Genomic DNA, 21694 nt, shown 5'->3' with positions numbered 1-21694 from the left:
AGAGATCTATCAGAGGTATATTGCAACTGTATGCTCCAGGCGGTTTTTTGTTGATTAGAACTTCGCAAATTCCACGTAGGATACACTATAAGCATTTCCACTTGGTCTGGACTCGATTCACGGAGACCACATTTTTACTCAGTTGTCGTATTTTCAGCATTTGGGTTATAATTTTTTCACACGTTACATGCGACCTACCAGTTTTGGTTGAAAGCTTCCTTGAATGCAGTAATGCATTCTGGGTTTTCGAGTCGCGGCATGTGGTCACCCCTTGACTCGCCGCCAATACTCCAACCTTTGTCCTTGAAAAATTTGTACTGTTGACGTACTGTGTTTTCACGAATCTTCGATAAATTTTCCGAAACAATTTTTAACGAAAGAAATACGTTTCTGCAAATATGCGTGATGCCTACGCAGCTACAGTCAGCCATATGCATCTAGAAATAGGGTTTAGTTCCATTTAACTTGGTTCAATAGTTTACGATAACTGCTTATCATAACTCGACTGTATATAAAAATGTATACCTCACCTTGCTGATTAAGAATAAATTTACCGTCATTGTTCACGCTTGTTGCTATTTTTACGCTAAGTCTTTGAGCGACGACAGAGTCCACCGAGATGGTGAAGCTTAATTGGTGAACCCCAATCCGAATTCGTTTGCTCTTATTAGTACCTCTATATTATTGCGTCGTATCAGTGATAGACGACACTGATCAAGAAGACCATATGTCTCTGCAAGTCCCTCCAAGAGCACGTAAATACTACACTGTGTATGACGAAAGTGTGTGACCAAAGGAAGTTATTTTGATAACAGAGCTAGCATATGTACATATAATAATTAAACAAAATGAAAAATTACGACATACATGAAAGCTATTTTAAGATGTTAATTTATTACCAGGACATTCTATAGTGTACTTTACGATGTAGCAATAAGTTAAGACTATGATACGAATCATAGATGCGAAGAGAAAACAAACCATGCTAAGAGTCTTATAATACCATAAACGAAGTTCTCTAATACACCTAAATTATACTTCAATTAAACGTACGGCTCCTTTACTTATTTAGAGATATTACTAACTAAGTATTTAACAAATATATCAAGTTATATTTTATTAATGCCTCAGGTTACTCACGTTTTAGACTAGTACTATTAGCTTTAGTTATAATGAAATCAATAGTACCAAAAGATACCCAAAGTACTTTACACTAAACAATGTCGAATGGTCCTCATAGCTGGGAGCTTGTCATGTCTTATTTCAGTAATGCTTATACCAAAACTTCCACGTTTTATTACAGAAGAGCTTGTATCCTAGTTTGGAAACTAAACCTATACATTCGCATAGGTCTGGCCTCGTGTAGGTCCACTCATAAAAAAACTAAAGTTTAAATGCCAGTTCTAGAGAGATATTCTCAATGCGAACAAAAACTAGTCTATAATGATGTTACTAGTAATGTCTTTCCTGGCGCTCAACTCATGGTTACTACACATTGGCATTGCCGTTTAACTTTTTTTTGAATAAGGTCGCTGTGCACCATATGAAACGTCATCTATTTTCTTTATACATCTGGTCCAGTACGACTGTTTGAAGTCTTTGCGAAGATCAAACACTATTTTCCCTTCTTTACCCACCTGGATATTTCTGTCGTAGTCCGAAACAGTCTTCCAGCTGGCTTCTCTTCCAGGTGAGATTCTACTAGCTTCTCTACCGTGGAATCGATCTGACTGAGCGCTTCCTAACTCCGAATATAATTGTGTGTTTTGGAAAGAATCTTTTCCGTGAGTAAATCGTTGAGGCCTGTTGTCAACACGGGGGCTTGATACACTCTTTTGAGGACAGTCACCAGAAGCACGATAACTATTGTCTAGCGAGGGCTCATTGTGAGAAGCATTAGCTCTACCTCTATTGTCGTTAACACTAACAATGTTATTATTGTTTTTACTGTTGCTGGGGTTTTTCTTAACCACAAGCGTAACTTCATCCCGCGCAAGCCTAAGGTGCTTCAGTAGCTGGCGTATGTGCACGTCTCCTGCAATCAAACTGTCCACGGAAACGATCTCATCTCCCGCTTCCAACTGTAATAAATACGAACAAAACAAAACACGTTATGTGATTTAAAGTCGCCCTAAATTTTTATGCTTTGGCCCATTAACAATGACCTCTTTTTCATGGTATAAACACCATGCATTAATTGTTACTGTTGTTATCGCTATGATCTTACCTACCTTGTTACATAGTTTATGGTCTATTTTTGAAAATGCTAAGCTTTCATTCGCTCTAGTTAAATTTACGAATACCTACCGCCAAGTAACATCAGACGTATCCCTGTCGTTTAGTTAATGAAAGCATTGTAAGGCGAAACAGCAGGAGCAAAGCTACCGCAAGCAATCTTATCTTTGACAAGAAATATTTCACCGTGATCGCGGTTCGCATGAACGTTCCAAATTGGCGTAACTAAATTAACAAGCTGGATAAATTTCGTTTACTAAATATTTACCTAAAATGTTTGCCCTTCATTGAACTCTTTTCTTTATGCTTACGGTTTTAGTTTACGGGGAGTAGACAACTTTCTTAGAAACTAGTTCTCTAGTGCTGAATGTTCAATCGTTCAGGTTCTTATTATTCTAATTGTGCTTTTCTGCTGTGTGTTTGTCCTTCGCTTTTACCAAGGGCTTGAGGAGTTCTTCTGGACGGTAGACTCATATGCCGTAGGCGACGGTCGAGCCGAACTGCTAGAAAGTTACAACGTATGGTTAACAATGTCTGGAAAAACGTTTATAAACCAAGTCGGGCTAACCCTAATGTTTCACTAGTCTCGACTTAATGGCAAGCTCACGCGTACCGCCGGTGATGTTGGTGTGCGAGCCATGGAAAAACATAAGAAAGAACATTACAGAAAGAATCCCTTCCAAGCTCTCCCCTAAAAGTTCCCCTAAATTTCAGCATAGCCTGGACGTCATTTTTTCCGGCAGCTTTAAGTTACATACGCATATATTTAGTTAGTTAGCTAGCTAGCCCAAATGTTTTCGAGCCCTATCTGTCCACGTATCTCAGTTTGTTTGATTTAAAAAGAAATTTTTGAACTGAGTTTTTTTTTTTTTAAAGAAATGTATAAAAATAAAAAAAGCTCAAGGGTTGTACGCTGCGTCAAAGTAGCTGTCAGTCGTATAAACTGCCAAATTTTGGAATCATGTCTGCATTATTCGCAAGCAACGGTATTTCAATATATGGATATTTGCTTCAGAAAAGTTTTTTATGCCTTTTTAATAGAGTTAATTAGGTCATTACATTTATAGCTATTCAACATCGATCAATAGGGGTGGTCTGCGGTACATCCTTGATGAACGTTATACTTCGCAATACATCTTAATTTATAACAGCTGTGTAAATATCACCGAGAATATATCAGGATAATGTATGTTTATTGTCTGGATGGACACACATCTTTGTTTGTGTTTGATGATTTTGTCTGAACCTAAGTAACTGACACCAGAATGCCCGGTACCAGAATACTTCTCGTTGGAGGTTCTATATAGCGTGAACCAATTATTGCTATTTCTTTTATAAAAGGAACATATTTTATGAATGAATGCACTTCTTACTCAGTTACTTTAGTATTTTAAATACTAAATTAACACACTTTTCCATCTAATCGAGGTTAATATATGCACCGACGTGCATTTTTTGGATTTAGTTTAAAAACTAATTTTTTAAATAACAAAAAGTAGCGATAAGCGGCTTTGCATTTCTTTTTCAACCTGCGATATCTGATTGCCAAAAACGGTTATCACTTGACCGAATAGTCCAAACACAGTATGCAACCATATTCGAGATACCGAGTAAAACGACCACTGCGTCCTATTTCCTTTGAAATCACCTGAGCTTTTAAAGAATACGGCAAGCATTATAGCAAGCTCTGTTGTCGAGCTACGGATTAAGGCATCTATTTCTAATGATTCTCATTTTTCTATGCTGGTCTACACAGCCCTTGAGCTACAAAGGCCACGTTCGAAGGCGCTCCGAAAATTTGTTCCCCATCTAACGGAGCTTTAGCTGTAACAACATTCCAACATACAACATGGCACAAGTACTGTTTGTGCGCGCCGCCAGTTGAATAGAAACTGGCATACCAAGCGAATCCTGTAAGTGCGCCGATGCTTACAACTACCAATCAGCCCCATTAGGCTACAAAGGACAGAATATATTAAACGGAACATTTTGTTGAGAATTATTTTCATTAACCGTGTCTAAGCTTCAAAAATCAGAATGTTCAAGGAGTTCAACAATGACTATAATAGGTGTTGGCTTAATAAGCATGTCCAAAGTTGCGAATAGACTAGAATTTTTGTGACCCTAACATTTGGCAACATTTATTTTGTTTTCTTAGTTTTATTTTCGGGAACAACGTATCCGTAACATCTTTTTTTTCTTTTTAGTAGGATAGAAACCAATTGAAGAGTAACGAAAATTGCTTTCCTACTGGATAAAATGGTTAATAATAATAAAATATAAAAAATATTAAAAGGACTGGACCCATGACAGACTTTGTGGTGCAATCCACATCAAATGCTCCCTTGTTTTCAAAGAGGTATTAAAGAAAAGCCGGGCATTGCATTTTTTGCGTTAATCGCTAGAGATCATTAGAGATTCAATAATAAGAGATACATTAAGCATCCAAGAGCTATCGATGTTTGATTGAATTAGATTCAGAAACTATACTGACACTTCTGTCAACTACCTGCGCCTGTAGTGTATTTGCGGATTCAGGGCTTCTTCTTTCTCAAAGCTGTCCATTAGGTATCCTACTAGCCAGGAGCTCTACCATTTAGAAAATTCACCAAGATACAAGCGTTGAAAATAGCAGACTTAAATCTTTTTTTTTTTCTTAAATCCAACAGGGACTCAGAAATGATGGGTGTTAGCTTCGCAATTTCCAATTATTGGCATACTTCTCTCATGTTTTATCAAATTTCCCCTAATCAACTTCTCATTTCTATTACTAATTTTCAATATCTTTGCATCTGTTAACAGACTGTATTTACGTATGTCGTTGTCTCGTGTTTCTATGAACTATTCTCATCGAAGTCTTTGTGGCAGCCTGTTATAACCACGTAAAACTTTCCCCACGTTCGCAATGCAATGCGAAATCTAGATCCAGCAGTTAACGCTGACAACAGCGTAGCTGTAAAGTTCAGAAAATTACCACTTGCTTGCTGTTGCTGTTTTTTCTAGTAACCCTTCTGAACCTTTTCACTTACCCTGGCACTAAAACCCCATTCAACGGGAAACCTAATCCTTATCACATTGGCAACTTTCTACATAAGCCTTTCAAAGTGACAACAAGCCTACAGCAACTTAGTAATCGGGCTCTCAAGGATACGCCAACACAAGCTTGCGGGACTTGGTTTGAAATAGCCAATGCTTTTAGACAGGGGTTACACACTGCGTGATACGATCGACCGATTTACCCTTTATGATTTTTTTTTCATTAAAAATAAGACATGCGGAGTGTTTTGATCTTCCTAAGGAAAAGTCAGCGAATAAAAAACATTAACCTGAAAATTCGCGCAATGGGCCTAGATTTTTTTCACTAGCATGATTATAATCGACTCCGAAAGAAGCGCTTGTAGACGAAATTCGTTACATCATAACAATACATATAGACCATGGCTTTCATGGTGTACTGTGCCAAGAGACACGTGTCGGTGACAAGAACAACACTTGTAGATGTATCAGTAATGGCAAAAGCTTTTTAACCCTTTCAAAGTTCTCACAACGTATCAAAGCGTTCAGGAAGCTTTAGATTCATCGGAACAAGCGACGAACAAAATGGGATCAAACCTCAAAAAATGAGTGCGGGAGACCTGAAGGCAGAGTACTTCAACATTTTTTTTTCACATTTACGGCGCTATGAGACAGAGATTTGTCATGGAAAGAGACCTCTGGCAAGAACAAGTACTTCTGAGAGCTTCTAGTAATAATGCTAGTTAGTATTGATTAGTTTTTCATCATTATAACTGAAACGTTATGACTTTTTACGTTTGTTATGTCTTTTGGTTCAGTACATTATGATAGACGCTACCTCCTAGATCCCACCAAAATGGAGAGGCCTGTCCTCAAGACATTGGAATCACACACTGAATAAATCTGTGATATTTAGTACACAGTGCATTTTACCCAAAGTTGTGTATAAGCAAAAATCAGAAAAATCTTTATTACATTTGATTCGAGAGAAGCATTTGTATACGGTGAGCATGTCTAACTTGGTTTTCTCACTTGCGTTACCTTGAAGTACGCCATTCATATGGCGGAAGCCTTGTAAAGTTTAAATTTGTTGTTCCTGACATTTCGTCATAAAACAGCATATAATTATAATTCCAAATAGTGCGTTTCCAGGCCTTATGTTTAGCAGAACTTTCATACAACTTTGAATATTATTACTATTAAAAAACGATCGCGTGCAATTTTCCAGTTTAAATCTGTCGGCATGGCCATGTTTTTTGTTTTTTAAACTAAAAACAATAATAATAACAAATAAATATATTTCATAATTTGGGTCGTGGTTATTTTACACATGTGATAAATCATTAACTGTTTTAAAAAAGCCAGTAGCATAAATATTGCCGTCTTTAAGGTATCAACTTTTTTTTTCCTGGTTAGCAAGTTGAGTGGTAGTGATTAAAGCAAACTTGTCTGTGATTTATATGGTGGCACTGCGTTTTGATAGACTAGGGCCAAGCAAATTTTATAAACGGCATACGGGTAAAGATGCGAAAGGAAAAGTTACGTAGACGTCACAACACAAACACTTCGCCAGTTATTGGCAATTAGTTAACAAATATACACGAAAATAGATAAAAACGGTTAGAAAGCGAAAAGTTACTCCAACGAGTAACTTAAACCACAAATACAACAATCGGCCTAATGCTATATTATTCATACTCAATCAGATAGCCTTAATTTTCAAGACGAAGCACTAGAGCGATATGTTTTCCAACGGCTAACCCTATACGAGCGGTATTACATTAAAGACATCGGCGACAATTTTTAAACTAGTCGCAAACAATCTAACATGATTGTGAATATTGGTATGTTGTAGCACCGCCTCTTGTAGCAACAACCGTTGGGGGCAAGTTTTTAATGCAGTTTTTTGCTGTCTTTGCAACGAAGGGATTCTGTTGACAAAAATGATTTACTCACGTAGATCTACAACATTTGTTCTTTCCATGGCTTAACGATTTGCCAGACAATGCGACTGAAGTCTGCTCATTTTCTCAAAAGAGCCTACAAACTATAAATGGGCATCCACAGTACCTTAAGGGTAAATAAAGTTCAGACTAACCGAGATGATACATAGCGTGTGACGCACTGCTGCTATACGTCTCTTTGAAAACCGAAACGATAGTAGTACTATTGATAGTTATACCTTCAATACAAAGCCATTGCACAATGATGAGTATGTTTACCAACGCTGGCTACACTAGACGCCGACCCGCTGTGTGAAAGTAATCCAATGATTTCAATGCAAAGGCGCGTAAGGGGAGACACCACTATACCATAGAATGAAAAATGAGTGAAGGAACGGAACTAGGCGAAATCAGAAGGTTAAAATAAGCGCTTCCGTATGCGTATCTACATACATGACATTGACTTGGACAGGAAACTAATATTTAAGGACACAGTTGCACATGGTAATAATTTCCGTACTGTTAATGAACGCACTAGTGGCCACATTTGACGGCAAAGTCACTATCATGGAATCTTGAGTGACCAGGAGAAAAGCTGCCAGGGTGACCAGTCATAACCTGGACAAAGTAAACTACTGCCCTATCTTCAGCGACAACTAGAAAAGTTAGAGTACTAGAACACCGAAAGAATGCGGGACAATATTTTCGATGCAAAGCATGTGTTCCAAAATAAAGAGAATAAAACTAGCTTTAAGAATTAAAAATCTAATTAATTGTTAAACACAACCAGCAAAATACCCACAGTTCTCCTATTTCCTAACCGACTATGCATATTATTCTGAGTTTAATAATGCTCTTCAGGAAACGTTCGTTTTAGCGTCTTGCAAGCTTCGTTGCATCTGTAGCTAACATAAAAACTATAACCGTATAATATTGCCAAAAATTTATGGATTTGTTAACGTTATAGATGCTCACGTGACGTTCCTACGACGCCGGATTTCTCTAGTAGTGATTACAACACACTTTGCTACTTCAGCAGACAATTATCTATCTCATCGATGAAATTTTCACGTTTCGGCATCCCTCTACATCAATGATATTCGAAATATCAGAAGCAATATAATACAATACAGTGTAACAGCTGCAATGCGTGCAATGGAAACAGAATTCTCTAACTAACATGCACTGAGTTAAGCAATTCCGACGCTTTTCTTATTTGACATACTTTCGAATTTTACCTTCCCAGCCTTCTGGTCGACTACACAGAGCAAAATTGCTGGCGAATATGTGGTACATTAAATTAATCCACACCTATAGAACTCCCAGGATGCATTTTGCTACGAGATTGAACGTAAAGAGGCAAGGACAAGAAGGTGCATATATCCGGGGGGAGGGGGGACTCACCGCGCGCAGTATTTTCTGCTAGGATGAATTCAAAACGATGCTCCTGTGGCCGATGGTCCTTTGCTGCAATTTGTGCTTTCCCCGTTGTTCCACATACATGTAAATCGTAGATTGTTTACTTATTAGGTGTATACCAAAAAACGGGTGGAACAGCACATTGCCAAGTAGGTAATACTTATAGGCGGTGTTATGGCCTTCGTTGCTGGCTCTCTACCCAGCATTTTGAAGGAATTATGCAGCACTCACGAAGCCAGATCTTAATAACGTTGAATTAAAGCGCTATATAGTGACGAAAAATTAGATAAGATGTAATGTGATAATTATGATTAATGAAGTCAATGACGTGAACTAACAAAATAGTGGAAGGCGGGCTACTCGTTTGTCACCTACGATATATACAATTTTGCTCTTGGTGCGACACACCGTAGATACTGCTACGTTTCTTCAGATGATCCGATTTCACATTATTGGCGATCACATCACTTCGTAATCACATTGTATCATCGCGGAACGCCTAATTGCCTACTTTATTTATTGCGCTTGTGTGTTTAGCAAAAGGCCGGAGTAGCGACAACAATAATGAGACTAGATGATTAGATACATGAGCGGAAAATACAAGGGGTGGGTGGATCTTAGTCGCTCTGTATTTCCATAGGAGCTCAGCAGCATTTTTAGGTACCGACAGCGGTAGACATCATCAGGGCAGCCACCCAAAGCAGGCGACTGCCAGAGACACTATGGCCACCCGGGTGCGCGCGCAGCCCAAACAAACCCCCGGCCTCAGGCCCTTTGGTCCGTCAGTCCCCAGAAGATCCAAGGCCACCTCCCTCGGCGCCCTTCCCATTCCTCCAATCTCTCAACCCCTAAACGAACCTGCGCCTTCTCCATACTGGAATCCACATTACTAGTTCCCTCCTTCGACTCCTAGAAAAAGCATTGGCGTCGAAGAAATTAATAAAACAAAGGTTTTAAAATTGAGCTGGCCGCGAAAAGAAGACAATGGAAGATACCACGACGTAATTTTACGCACAAATAGTAAGAGTAAAAGGAAACAGTTGTGGTTTTATACAATTCTTTTATAATTCAGTACGCATGAATCCAAATCTCTTTCAAAAAAATTGCACGCAAATTAAGCAGTGATAGCGGTAGCCATTGCCTGCAGTAACGAAGCTCGATCGCGCCTAAATGCCTCCACGATAAGTGACCAATATCAGAAAAAATACACACATTCTCTATCTACTCCTTTCGAAATTTCGCGAACTATCGATAGTTCAAATTCCAATCATGCTGTAACTATTAAGTTTTTTACCTAATGTAATAAAAGCACATTTTTTTTTTTAATTTAAAGCAATTTACCAACACCAAAAGCATTAAAAGTTTTGTTTTTTTTCTAAACATGAGCATTCAAGCTAGAGTACAATACGTCCTCTAAAACAAACAAGTTCATTCTCAAAGAAGGACAAGATAGTATACCACAACTCATCTTTTAGTATGTATGTCTTAGTGAAGCTATTATCGTCAGCAAATCAACTTTTCGTGTAAGGAAGTAGAAAAACCCAAAAAACGTTGATATTTGGATGTTGTATAGTTAGATACGGGATTAGCTGAATGAAAGCTTACGATTATGAAGGAAAACCTTTTGAAGATTTGGCGAATAGATCTTTGATTATTCTTATAAAAAGAGCTATACTTCGCAACGCACCGTTTTGTTCAATATCCTAATTAGCATCGCCAACACATAGCAAAGAGTACATTATTTAGATAAAATATGTCAAATTCGAGGTTTAAAGGAAGGGTATCAGGTTTTAACAAACGTAACACCCAACAGTCATGTAGACCATCAAAATACAGCTTCTCTGTTAGAAACTAATATACTATTACTCGTTCATTTTAGTAGAATAACATACTTTTAATATATGGACTTGTTGCTACCATAGCGTTACTGTGATGTTTGAACATTTGAAATCAAACAAGTGTTTTTTTATACCTCCTTCACTATTGTATATATCGAAAATCCGTACAATCCCTTTCAAAATGCATAAAAATCTTGTTGAGCCACTGAAGACTTAAAGAGGAGCTAGACACTGTAAAAGTCTACAGTTAAAATTGGTACTAAACTCCAGATTTGGCCCAAAAGATTGGAATATAAGGAAACATTATTCATAGGCTAGGGTTTCATATAAAGGAGACTCCACCAGGTTTTTACAAGTCCAAAGTTGCCGTTTTAATCCTTCTTATATCCACACGTTCGATTCTTTTTGCATGAAATAGACCAAAGTTACTTTAAAGGCTACCCTGTCAATTTTCAAAATGTAATGTATGGGGAATAGTGATTGTAAGAGTGTCCAGAATCAACAATTTTTTCGGAATATTTCAACATCACTTTTGACTCTTTTGTGTGCACTCCTTTAACGTAGCTTCAAACTTGCATATGTATCAGTTCTTGCTAAATACGCTTTGAAAACAAGCAGCCTTCAGCAGTAGTTTTTGCGAATAGTTTTCGCCTACAAATAATGATCTGAGGAACTAAAAACGGACACCGACGAAGGGGGTGATAATGACCCACAGAAAAATTGTACTTATGTAGCAGGGTCGCTTACGTTAGTATTATTCGACGTACCTCATAACGTTTAAACGGTCTGTGCAACGTGATCAAAAGGTAAGCACAATATTAATTTTTTGACTTCAAACAAATCACATCAATAGAATCTGTCATAAGTGACTCATCTAGTAAATCTCATAGTAGAACATGTTAAAAGATCAGTAAGTTAAACCGATGTTAGAATATTAATGTGGAAGAAGCAAGTTTCATGTTCATAGTTCTACATTGAAAAAATTCACATAACAGTGTTACATATTAACGGCCAGGTAATTTTGGAAGGGTTACTGGTCGCTTAGCTCCTAACTCTTTTTGTACCGTTTTGGCAAACCACGTTTTGTCGATATTTGCGCATCCGCAAAAATCGTTGATACGTTTTTAAGCAAACAGTTAAGGTGCCGGAATAATATAGAAGATAAAAAAATGTGAAAAAAGGCATACTTTTTAAACGATAAGTGGTGATGCATGGAAAAAGTTGAAATGCTGACTCGAAACATAATATGGAAAAGATGCATTTTTCTTTTATAAATATGACGTCACTAACAAGCAGCAATACTAATATTTAGTCACTAATATTTAAAAAATACTTAATATTTAGAACACCACAAGAGATTCGCCACTACATTTATTATAAGATAGCAATAATAGTAAGTTCGTAAAGAAAAAATAAATAACAATGCATATTGGAATATATCCGACCAGATATGTCGGTATATGTATCGTTTATGACCTATAGATTAACTTTAAAAAGACAAGACATAGCATTTTTTCGGTAGCTAAAAATATCAACTATATTAACGCGTTGTGTATAACCATGCCTAAAGAAACCGTAAACAACAACGATTAGCTGACCATAACATATATCTATAATACATGGACTTACAGTGCGAAAAATGATACATCGAACTGATATAATATTCTACACCTTTATAGAGCCATTTGTATGATACAAAGAGGGTACTTTTAATTCAATATTTTTTAGTCAGGTAGCCAATATGGTCAGACATATAAAAATAAAATGAGGCTTCTTTGAAGCTAGCCTAGATCCGTCATATTCACTAACATTGTTTTGGAGAAATACCAGTTTATTACACAGTTCTCAGTATGCCAACTCCCTTGAACAACAATACTGGGTGTGTTCTTCTAGAAAAGCTTGAAAGAAAGCTAGAAGCAGAAAGATAAATGAGTTAATGAACAGGATGAAAACGACAATTGTGGAGCGCTTTCTTCATCAATAGAGAACGTAGTATTCGAGTTAATTACAATCATAGCTCTTTGAAACAGTAGTTTATTTAATATGAGAGAAAACATAGAAACCTGAAAGAAATACCTTCGCGTTTGGTATTTACATTTACATGAATGTTTGTAAAAAAAAATATGCCATATTCGAAGATAATAAAAACCAGGCTCCCATAATATCGCCAATAAGTCTTTCAACATGGACACAGTCCTGCAGAAAAACCTCTGGATCCGTTGTCTGCATGATTGAGTAAAATTAATGATTTTACCTTAGCAATAATGACACAGTATATAAACGTACATGTAACTTTATCTGATATAAATTATGGCATATTTCTATAGACTGTTAGAGACTTACCAGACCAGCGGTGGGACCATCTGTGACAACATCGGAAACCGTTGGTAGTCCATCACCCCGATGTCGAATCCGGAATCCGAACCCGTTCAGGGAGTTTGATCTTCGAAGTCGAACTTCGACCACCATCCTTGGAATGGACTCGGACGTAACAACTTTGCTGCACGGCTGGAACTCCACGCTGAGTTTCGTCACAGTTCTGCTTAAGAACAAAAATCTGCTTATTGACAACGCATTTGGCGCTGACTTTTAAACGTGAAAACCACCCTTTTGCATAGAATTCCTTTTCCACAAACGGCCAGTCCTCACTCACCACATTGTACGCCAACAGCTCTCGAAACATTAATAAAGCCCATCGCACAGAAAACTTAGCTCCTGTTTACATAGGAGTAAACTGTAGCCATACAAGCTAACCAAAACTAAAAAAAATCACAGTACCACAAAAAAGCAGGTGCATTAACGCAATTTCTTTTCAGTTAGATGACATGCCAATTATTCTATATCTTAGAAGTATTCTTTTAAAGTGTTGATGATGTTGCTTCTGGTGATGGTGTTACGTGTTGACTTCCCTCCTCTCCATTGCCATACTGCACTCGCACTCTGGACTTCGTTGCCCCCCGACCACGAAGAGGCAGTGAGGGTGGTAGCGGCGGCAAGCGGTTCACGAGTATTCTGTTAATCCGTCCGGCCGAACAAACAACAGTAGCAGCGGCCGGCGCTCAGCAAAAACAGAACCCAGGAATCAACAGTCGTATTGCTGTTAGGGGAAGAGCGAAGTGTGTGTCCTGTTACTGTTCTGTTAAAAATGCTTTCAACAGAGTTTCGTTCATGACATTCCGTTGTTTAAGCCTTATTCAACAGAACAAACTAGATGGTACTAGGTCGCACGTCGATTCAGCGCTGTGTATTCATCCCTACATAGTAACAATAGCAATAGAGGAAGAGAATATTAAAGTAGATGTGTTATCAAAAATATAGAAATTCTGTTGTATCAGTATTTAAATAGTGTGACCCTTGAGATGCGCAGGCTTCCATGGCTATACGGCAGACTCGCAAATCGAGGGTACGCGCGGAACACGGGACTTAACAGGTAAATTCCATCACGCTCTCTCACATACAGATGTAGTAGTATGAATTTATTGCATATTCGTTTATTTTTTATGCGAGCGGAATATTCTAAAATCAAAATAAAACGGGAAAGGTTTATAGTGTTGTGTGAATAATAACTGGTTTTTTAAATTACCCATTAGATTACCTACATAATCATCGACAGCAAGATCGTTAATTACTTTCGCTTGTAATGCTAATTGCTAGCGAACTCCGCGCCAACCTATAATTTTTTACATTCAGTTACGAATCTACCGGATTGAATAACAAATTAATTATGAAGCTATTTCAACCCATATCCAGTGATAGCCTCAATAAGATATGTTAACGATCATAACGGCTGTTCTGTGAAAGAGTGCGTGCTTGTGGAGATGAGGAGGAATATCGAAAATATTGAACTTATTATTGACATATTCAGTACTGTGCTATACTGTGTGGAAGCGATGTCCTTGTCGTATTTATATATAAACTAGAAACAGAAACGACAAGAATACGCCGCATTTAGGCGTTCACAAGAAGTAGCTAAGTGCAATGATGAAAAAAGCTAACAACGGTACCATCATTAGCTTGCCGTCACGAATGTGCATGAATAGGCGTAAATAAATGTAAGTTATTACAGTGAGCACTCTTAACTTTCGAAAGCACTAGAATGAAATTTAATGAGGTAGTCCCGCAAATATGGATAAATGATCATACATACAGAGACTACAAGAACAAGAAAATATGTTAAAAATACAGGTTTAGAACTTAACGACGCCTAGAAGCAGATGCGCCACATCTGTTATGCGGCGGTTGTTTAAGAGGAATCACATCGAAAATGGTAAATCTGCAGACTTTTCAATGTTTACAACCTGAGGTATTCAGCATAAAATGTTTTGTCCAGAATGAAGTTCCTTAATACATACATATTTCTAAAAAACGGGGGCATACCTACAACGCTCCTTGAAATCGTCGTCGTAGATCATATAAAATGCCGTGTCCAACAAATTTAATAGAGAATTACGATGCAAAAGTCACGATAGTGTAAAGTGACAAAAGTATGTCCATATAGCCAGTGGATAAGATACATATTGGAGATGGTAGAATCATTTCAAAAGCCGGCGGACCTACGGATGATCAATAAACCATTAATTTAGGAAAACTATTTTCTTCATTTCACATTATATTATATAAGATTCATTTAAAAGCGAAATTTTCGAAATTACCCGCTTAAATATAAACATTGGATTTTTCAAATGTCGTCAATCCTTGTTTATGAAATTTTCAGCAACGATTTCGCGAAGGAAATTTTTTGTGAGACTATGCCTCGATAGTGAACACTGTTATAAAGCTATATTAGAATGCTTTTGAAGGTTAAATTTGTCATATCGATCCAAAAATATGTTTATTATTTTAGTTAAATCGTTAATTTGTCATATGGACATATTAAAGACTATCATTTTTGTTCAATAAATCATACAAGTTATTGTACTTGAAACTTTTGTGATCGTGTTCTGAGGCACTACTTTGTTAATTTGAATCAACTCACTTTATTTATCTTAACTTAGTTTAGTTCGTTATTAATTCATTAAGAAATTGCAGAGTTACGGCTACGAGTCTTTAGGCTGTCGTGGGCACTAAGTGTGCTCATTTTAAACATGTATATATAATTTTTACCTATTAGCATGGTTGCGAAAAAGTTACCAAATTGTTGGATCTAATGTATATATGCTATGGTTCCTTTGTACTGGTCAAGATACTATACGCGACTGGCAAGAAAAATTCGTTTTATCTGAGTATACCAAAGATTCTGCGTTTCCCACTGACAGTAATACACAAGAAGCAAGTAATTGTAGTAGACTTTAAACTCTAACTAAAATTCATCTGTCACGAATAAATTCTCCAATGACGAAATCATTTTCTAACAGAATTTTTTTCCAAACTACCTGCCAATTTTATTCCTTAAGATTCTTTTTGCAATATTATTAAGGTTCCTGAAATGTTACCTCTCGTATTACAATTGTGATATTTTTAACCAATTACCAGGTTTTGTAATAAAAAGTGAAGAAACCTATAAGTATCTATTAATGTGTCTTTTTGGCTATATTTCTATGTATTTGACCTGTATGATGGTCTCAATATATAATCTAAGATATCTCGACGCATTTCTGAAAATGTTAATTACTGTACTATTCTACAAAACAGCTAACTGCAAGGCAAGCTTGCGTTATATTGATATGCGGCATACATATAACCTGGACAAAATAATAATAATAATCTGAACAAGTAACTATTTTTGAAATCAATGCTTTACAGCTATCGAGACGCTCACACAGAACGTACGCAGTGCCGTATTTTAGACGGACGTAGCGTGGCGCACGTTAGGGAAGATGCGCTTCGCCACCACGTGGAGACCGCTAAACCTACACCTAGTTTGGCCGTTTTACTTGTCGGTCATAATCCCGCCTCTGAGGTTTACGTTCGAAACAAACGAATGGCATGCGCTCGAGTTGGTATCAACTTTTATCTAGTGCGAATGAATGATTCCGTTCGGCAAGAAGAGCTGATACATGAAATTCATCGCCTTAACGAAGTGAGCAGTAGACCAATGATAAATATAATATTCTTTCTGGTCGTTTTTTTTTTTCGGAGTTACCGTGTCAGGTATTATTTAACATTTTCGGCGACATCTGTAGAATATTATAATCTATCAGAGTTTCCTGGTAATCCAATCTGATAATTAACAGTTTCGTGATCTTTTTTTTTGCAAGCACTGAAGCTTCGCTGAATTGAGATTAGTTGGAAGTCATAATAGCTATTAATTTTTTGGGGCACGATAGGGATTGTTTCAACTATATGATGGTTAGATACTGTAGTGATAGTCACGCTGATTTAATATGTTTGCCCGCTGAGAATTGGTACCAAAGACTAATAATTTAAAAAAATGACCGTCCTCACCGACGATTTAAACTTATCATATAATCACTTTGAGCACTGTTAGCTAACTACCTTACTCTCGCGCTTTGTATTGTTTTTTACTATGATCACGTCCTTTAATTAAATGTGAGAATAATAAACGTGATTTTTTTTGTATCGTCTACCACCTTAGTTCTACTGTACTACAACATATGATGTCAGTATTATATATTACTAAAAGGTTCTAGCTAAAAGAGAAGAATATATTAATTCAACAATAAATGATGTTTAAAATTTAATGAGTTCAGAGAAATATGAACTGTATGAGGTTTTTCTCAAAATTGGGATTTAAAAATGCTACTGTGATCAACATTAATAATTGTGATTGATAATTTAAAAAACAATCCCAGGTACTGTTAAAATTTGTTGAAAACCTCTTGACTACAACGTTGCTGCGGGCCTTAAAATAGGCTCAACTACTCATGAGTTCTGTAATGAATATAATTGTCAATAGCAATTCATCTTATGACTATATCTGAGTAGCTTAAATTTCATTGCATTTTTCACCTGTAACATTCAAAATCAATCTTCGTCGGATCTCGGAACACATTAACTGCAGGGCGTTGAATGATTTTAGCGCAAAATTACAAAATTAAAAAGCACTCTATTTAGAATGAATCCAAAATGCCACTAATCGAAAAGCGGAAGACAGCAATTTTTATATCCTTTTCATCAAATCTTAGGTTTCTCGAGCATTTTGCTATCGGTCGAGAAATAAAGCGAGACAGGCTTCGTTAGTAAGTTATTTGAATTGATCTTTAATAAACTCAATCTATCTCCAGACCAGCTAAAATCTATTTGGAGATGAATTACTTTATACGCTAAAACATAAAATATATTCAAGTTCTGGATTCTGTAGTTTCTGGCTGTCCATATATAACTAAGCAACAGCTATTTTCATGAAGCACCCTTCAGCTGTGTATTGTGTCATGCAAACCGATTTAATTCATCTTCCTATTGCATTCCAGGATCCGTTAATCCATGGCATGATCATACAGTTGCCTTTGCCAGAAACAATGGACGCGAATCAGGTGTGTAGCAAAGTTTCGCCTTTAAAAGATGTCGACTGTTTCACTCCGGAGAATGTCGGCAAGTTGTGCCATGGAAATCCCTTATTTGTTCCCTGCGCTCCAAAAGCTGTGCTTACTTTGTTGGAAGAAGCAAAGATAACACTAGAAGGTAGGGTCGGAATTATTTCAGAAAGGCCCAACTTTAACCCATATAGCTGCTTGAGTTCGAATTAATTAATCTTATTAGAATATAAATTAAATAACATATCATTCATGTTAGCTCGAACATATAGTGAAAGAAGCTTAAAATCCGAAGCTATCATTGTCTGTCAGCTGAATTAAATTAGTTATCAGAAAAGTTAAATGCATTTGTTATGGCTTCATTTGCAGAAATGTTTGAGGTTTCATGTGAAAATGTCTGTTGACAACTCTTGAGAACTGCAATCTAGCAAAACTGTTTTTGGCAGGTATATTCTACTAGAGTACTGAAGTGGTATTACTTGGCTTTTCAGGTACAAATACACTGGTGATAGGCCGCTCGAAGATCGTTGGGCAGCCTCTGTCGATAATGCTGGGACACAGAGGGGCTACCGTAACTGTAGCGCATTCGCTCACGCCTCCTGAAACGTTGGCCAATCTGTGCCGTTGGGCTGACTTAATCGTGAGCGCTGCAGGAGTACCACACCTTGTGCGTGGCGGAATGGTACGATCAGGCGCTGTCGTCATTGACGTCGGAATAAATCGATTGCCCAAAGGTGGAATTGTGGGAGACGTACACTTCGAGGGTAAGTATAGCTTGATGTCTAAAAGTAATGAGAATGTCTCGGTAACGCAAATACTTCGATCATTTTTAAGGAGACAACTAAAATATAACTTCAAGGTAGCACGTTCGGTGTTTAAATTGCCGCAGTGAATATTAGTTTTCTGCAGCGCTATATCATGCTTTTTAAGCTGTGTTTTTACTATGAAAGGACGTTCTCAGTAAATTAGAAAGCTTATAATGACGTGTAGAACAGCCATGACAGCAATTGTCTCGGATTATGGAGTGCAATAGCTAAATTAAGTTACGTGTGCAAACATTTGTCGACTCGAAAGAAACGCTTCTATTTAAATAGTACCGATTTTATCTACGGTTCAATGATGGACTTACGTGCTGCATTTTATTCGGGATTATGCAAGCTTGTTTTGTTCACAGTTGCGAGGTTCTAGATAGAGGTTCTAAAACGCTTAACAGGGATCCTGCGTTTTAATCAGGTCCTAATTGACGATGGAATAGGTTATTATCCAATATCTGCGCGCTAGATCTATCTCGAGTAAGATAATAAAATTATTGAAAAACCCAAAGCCGACCGTGTACGGCATTGAAAGTAAGTACGCGGTTGCAGAAGAAGCAAAAGTGGATTTCAGGACAGCTCAACGGAAATTCCACGGCAGATAAAAACGGTGCGGAATATAACGTTAATCAACATCGTCCAAATACGCTGCTGACTATCGTTCTGTTTCGATTGGGTTGTTGACAAAGAAATTTCGTATGAGTGTGGCTACCGTGTCCGAAACAGCTCACAGGTATACGTCATACTTTGTAATACAAAATTAGAGGATCTGTTCCGTGTGATTAAAAATGTTTATATTCAATGTAAAATGCAAGTGTAGAAATGAGAGTTGTTTTGCTTATTACCCATAGGGTGTGTTTATTATGCATAAAAGTGATTTTCTGGTCAATGTCTGTTCTGAGTGAAGGACCATACTTCATGCTACCATATTTCTTCAGGAGAGGCAAACTTATCACCAAAGAAGCTTGTCTGAGTGCTTCATAAACTGTCGTAAAATTGCGGATAGCTAAAATGTATCTTTTTTTTAGAAGGGTAATGCAGTAGCTCACACTGGTCGGTTGGTGCAATAATAATTGCTAGAAGACATGAACAGGTTATGAAATCAGCACTCCACAGGCGCTATACAGCCATATTTGGATCCGCTGGATCACCACGTATGGATACGTTACTGGGCGATGGTCCTCAACATGACGTTTACTTACACTATTAGAAAAGCGTTCGCACATTCGTAAAAGGAACATTTAACGCGAATCTCTGAGCGGTTTAGATCTCAGATCTATATTTTAATCGCGTTCGATGGAGTTTATGTTGAATAAACATGACCGTTTAGAATAACCTTTAGCAAAGTACGAATTAATTCCGACTTCCGTGCATTTAGGCACAGTGGTCAATTCAGATTAGGTTTTTTTCTCATGAATTCTCTCTAAAATTGTATTAGGTCGAGAACAGGTATTTTAATAAAGTTCCCTGCATGTGTCATTCCTGATGATCATCTTGAGTCGGCATAACTTTTCGTCATCTTGATTATAGCTTCAGTTTAGACCTCACACGTTTCTCCTGCAATCCATAAATGCTTTCCTGATAGCACAAGTGGTCGCGTCGATGTTATTATGTCGAGACTTTCATAGGCCCTTGCTCAATCGTACTCCACAAGGGGTCTCGCAAGGGTCACATCTATACTGTATGATGGTCATACGTGTTGATTCCAGAATATGCTCATAGGCTCAAGAAGCTAGTTCCAGTATAAACTGGTGAGCCGTCTTGCTGAAAGACCTATAATTTTTCTTTACAAACTTCAGCTATTAACACAGCAGTTTCTAGGACAGGCACATAGACTTCTTCAGCGATCTTCACGAAACACCACATTCTGAACCTGGATTTTGGTTAGAAATATGATTTTACCCACGATAAGCTTATCCTCTACATCGTAAACGAGCCTCGCTTCTACGGTTGATCTTTGCATTATTTACATTTATGACATTATTATATCAAAACAAACCAATCAGGTCAAAAGACAACCCGATGCTTAACTCTTGAAAGAGCAAACGACACCGATAAACTTCTTGGCTGTGTCTTTTGAGGGTATCGGTTTGATTTCTTATGGTATATAATGTATACCCGATGTCTTTGTGAACAATTAATGACGTGATATGTATATTAACAGGAATTTTCTTCGTGAACAATCGGTTCAAACATCGAAAGATTATCAGTAGCGATAGTGTCGATGAACTCCAGAGCCAGTGCTCGTTTTGTTATGGATTTTCCATTTTTTGGTGTATTAGAGCCTATTTCTACTGCAGCCGCATGATTATTTGGGATAGATTTGAAGTAACCGTAGGCGAAGCATAGGAAATAGGCAACTGGTAGATAAGTATAGCTTATTTTCACTTTGGGAAGCCATTGATAGAGAAATCATATATGAGAACACGAATGGTAAATGCGTGGCTGTTCATAACTGTTTGGCTTCAGCGCATGTATATAAAGTGCATACTTTTTTCTATCCATTGTTTTCTATTTATTTCACAGAGGTACGTCAAAAGGCGTCCGTTCTAACACCAGTCCCAGGCGGCGTTGGTCCATTGACGGTTGTGTCCTTGCTCGAGAATACATTTCTCGCTTACGAGCTGCAAAGCTTCTAAGCTGGGAATCTTCTAGTGAGGAAGTGTACATATTGGTGTGGTGATGCGTTTTTATTATATTGTTATGACGTGTAAATTGTAAATAAAATCTGTGTTGGATTGTACTATAATCATGTCACAGCATATTATCATTTTGATTTGACAACCTTGCAGGTAGGAAACAATACTCTGAAACAGCAATATTTCGCCATGCGAATGAAGTGACCATAAGCAAGAACAATTGTACACACATTTGATATGCAAGCGAGTGTTTCTTGATTCAGAGGCAGGTAGTCATCTACGTTAGTGGTAGTCATGCTTGTGCGGGTACAACGTATTCAACTGTGAAGTTCATAAACACCCTAAATTATATCCGAACAT

At 37.4% G+C, this 21694-nt stretch overlaps 2 protein-coding genes across 4 annotated transcripts in view; one reads left to right on the top strand and one right to left on the bottom strand.

Moving 5' to 3' along the window:
- The window catches only part of Efa6 (Exchange factor for Arf 6), a 31600-nt gene extending 18077 nt beyond the window's left edge, over positions 1-13523 (bottom strand). For 2 of the 3 annotated variants that reach the window (XM_022841233.2, XM_022841235.2), the window contains exons 1-2: positions 12794-13523; positions 1638-2081 (exon numbers count right to left, since the gene is read on the bottom strand). In XM_022841233.2, coding sequence (XP_022696968.1) covers positions 1638-2081; positions 12794-12919 — 570 coding nt within the window. In that variant the 5' untranslated portion in view covers positions 12920-13523. The remainder of the gene's footprint in view (positions 1-1637; positions 2082-12793) is intronic. The other variant, XM_022841234.2, reaches the window with a different exon arrangement.
- A 146-nt stretch (positions 13524-13669) lies between these two features.
- Positions 13670-21447, top strand: LOC111264954 (uncharacterized). Its single transcript, XM_022841238.2, has 5 exons — positions 13670-13880; positions 16193-16469; positions 17821-18031; positions 18375-18647; positions 21222-21447. Exons 1-5 carry the CDS (start codon positions 13810-13812, stop codon positions 21332-21334), a joined length of 945 nt encoding a protein of 314 aa, XP_022696973.1. The 5' UTR covers positions 13670-13809; the 3' UTR covers positions 21335-21447.
- Positions 21448-21694: the final 247 nt, after the last annotated feature.

Source organism: Varroa jacobsoni, unplaced genomic scaffold (genome assembly GCF_002532875.2).
Source record: "Varroa jacobsoni isolate VJ856 unplaced genomic scaffold, vjacob_1.0 scaffold_917, whole genome shotgun sequence".
NCBI classification, from domain to species: domain Eukaryota; kingdom Metazoa; phylum Arthropoda; class Arachnida; order Mesostigmata; family Varroidae; genus Varroa; species Varroa jacobsoni.
This window is presented reverse-complemented; position numbering and strand designations above follow the sequence as displayed.

Excerpts from the sequence above, each read along its gene's own strand:
- LOC111264954 (XM_022841238.2), top strand. The coding sequence starts at position 13,810 with ATGCGCAGGCTTCCATGGCTATACGGCAGACTCGCAAATCGAGGGTAC. Across the intron at positions 16,470-17,820 it reads AAATTCATCGCCTTAACGAA|GATCCGTTAATCCATGGCAT; the intron begins GTGAGCAGTAGA and ends ATTGCATTCCAG. Across the intron at positions 18,032-18,374 it reads AGCAAAGATAACACTAGAAG|GTACAAATACACTGGTGATA; the intron begins GTAGGGTCGGAA and ends TTGGCTTTTCAG.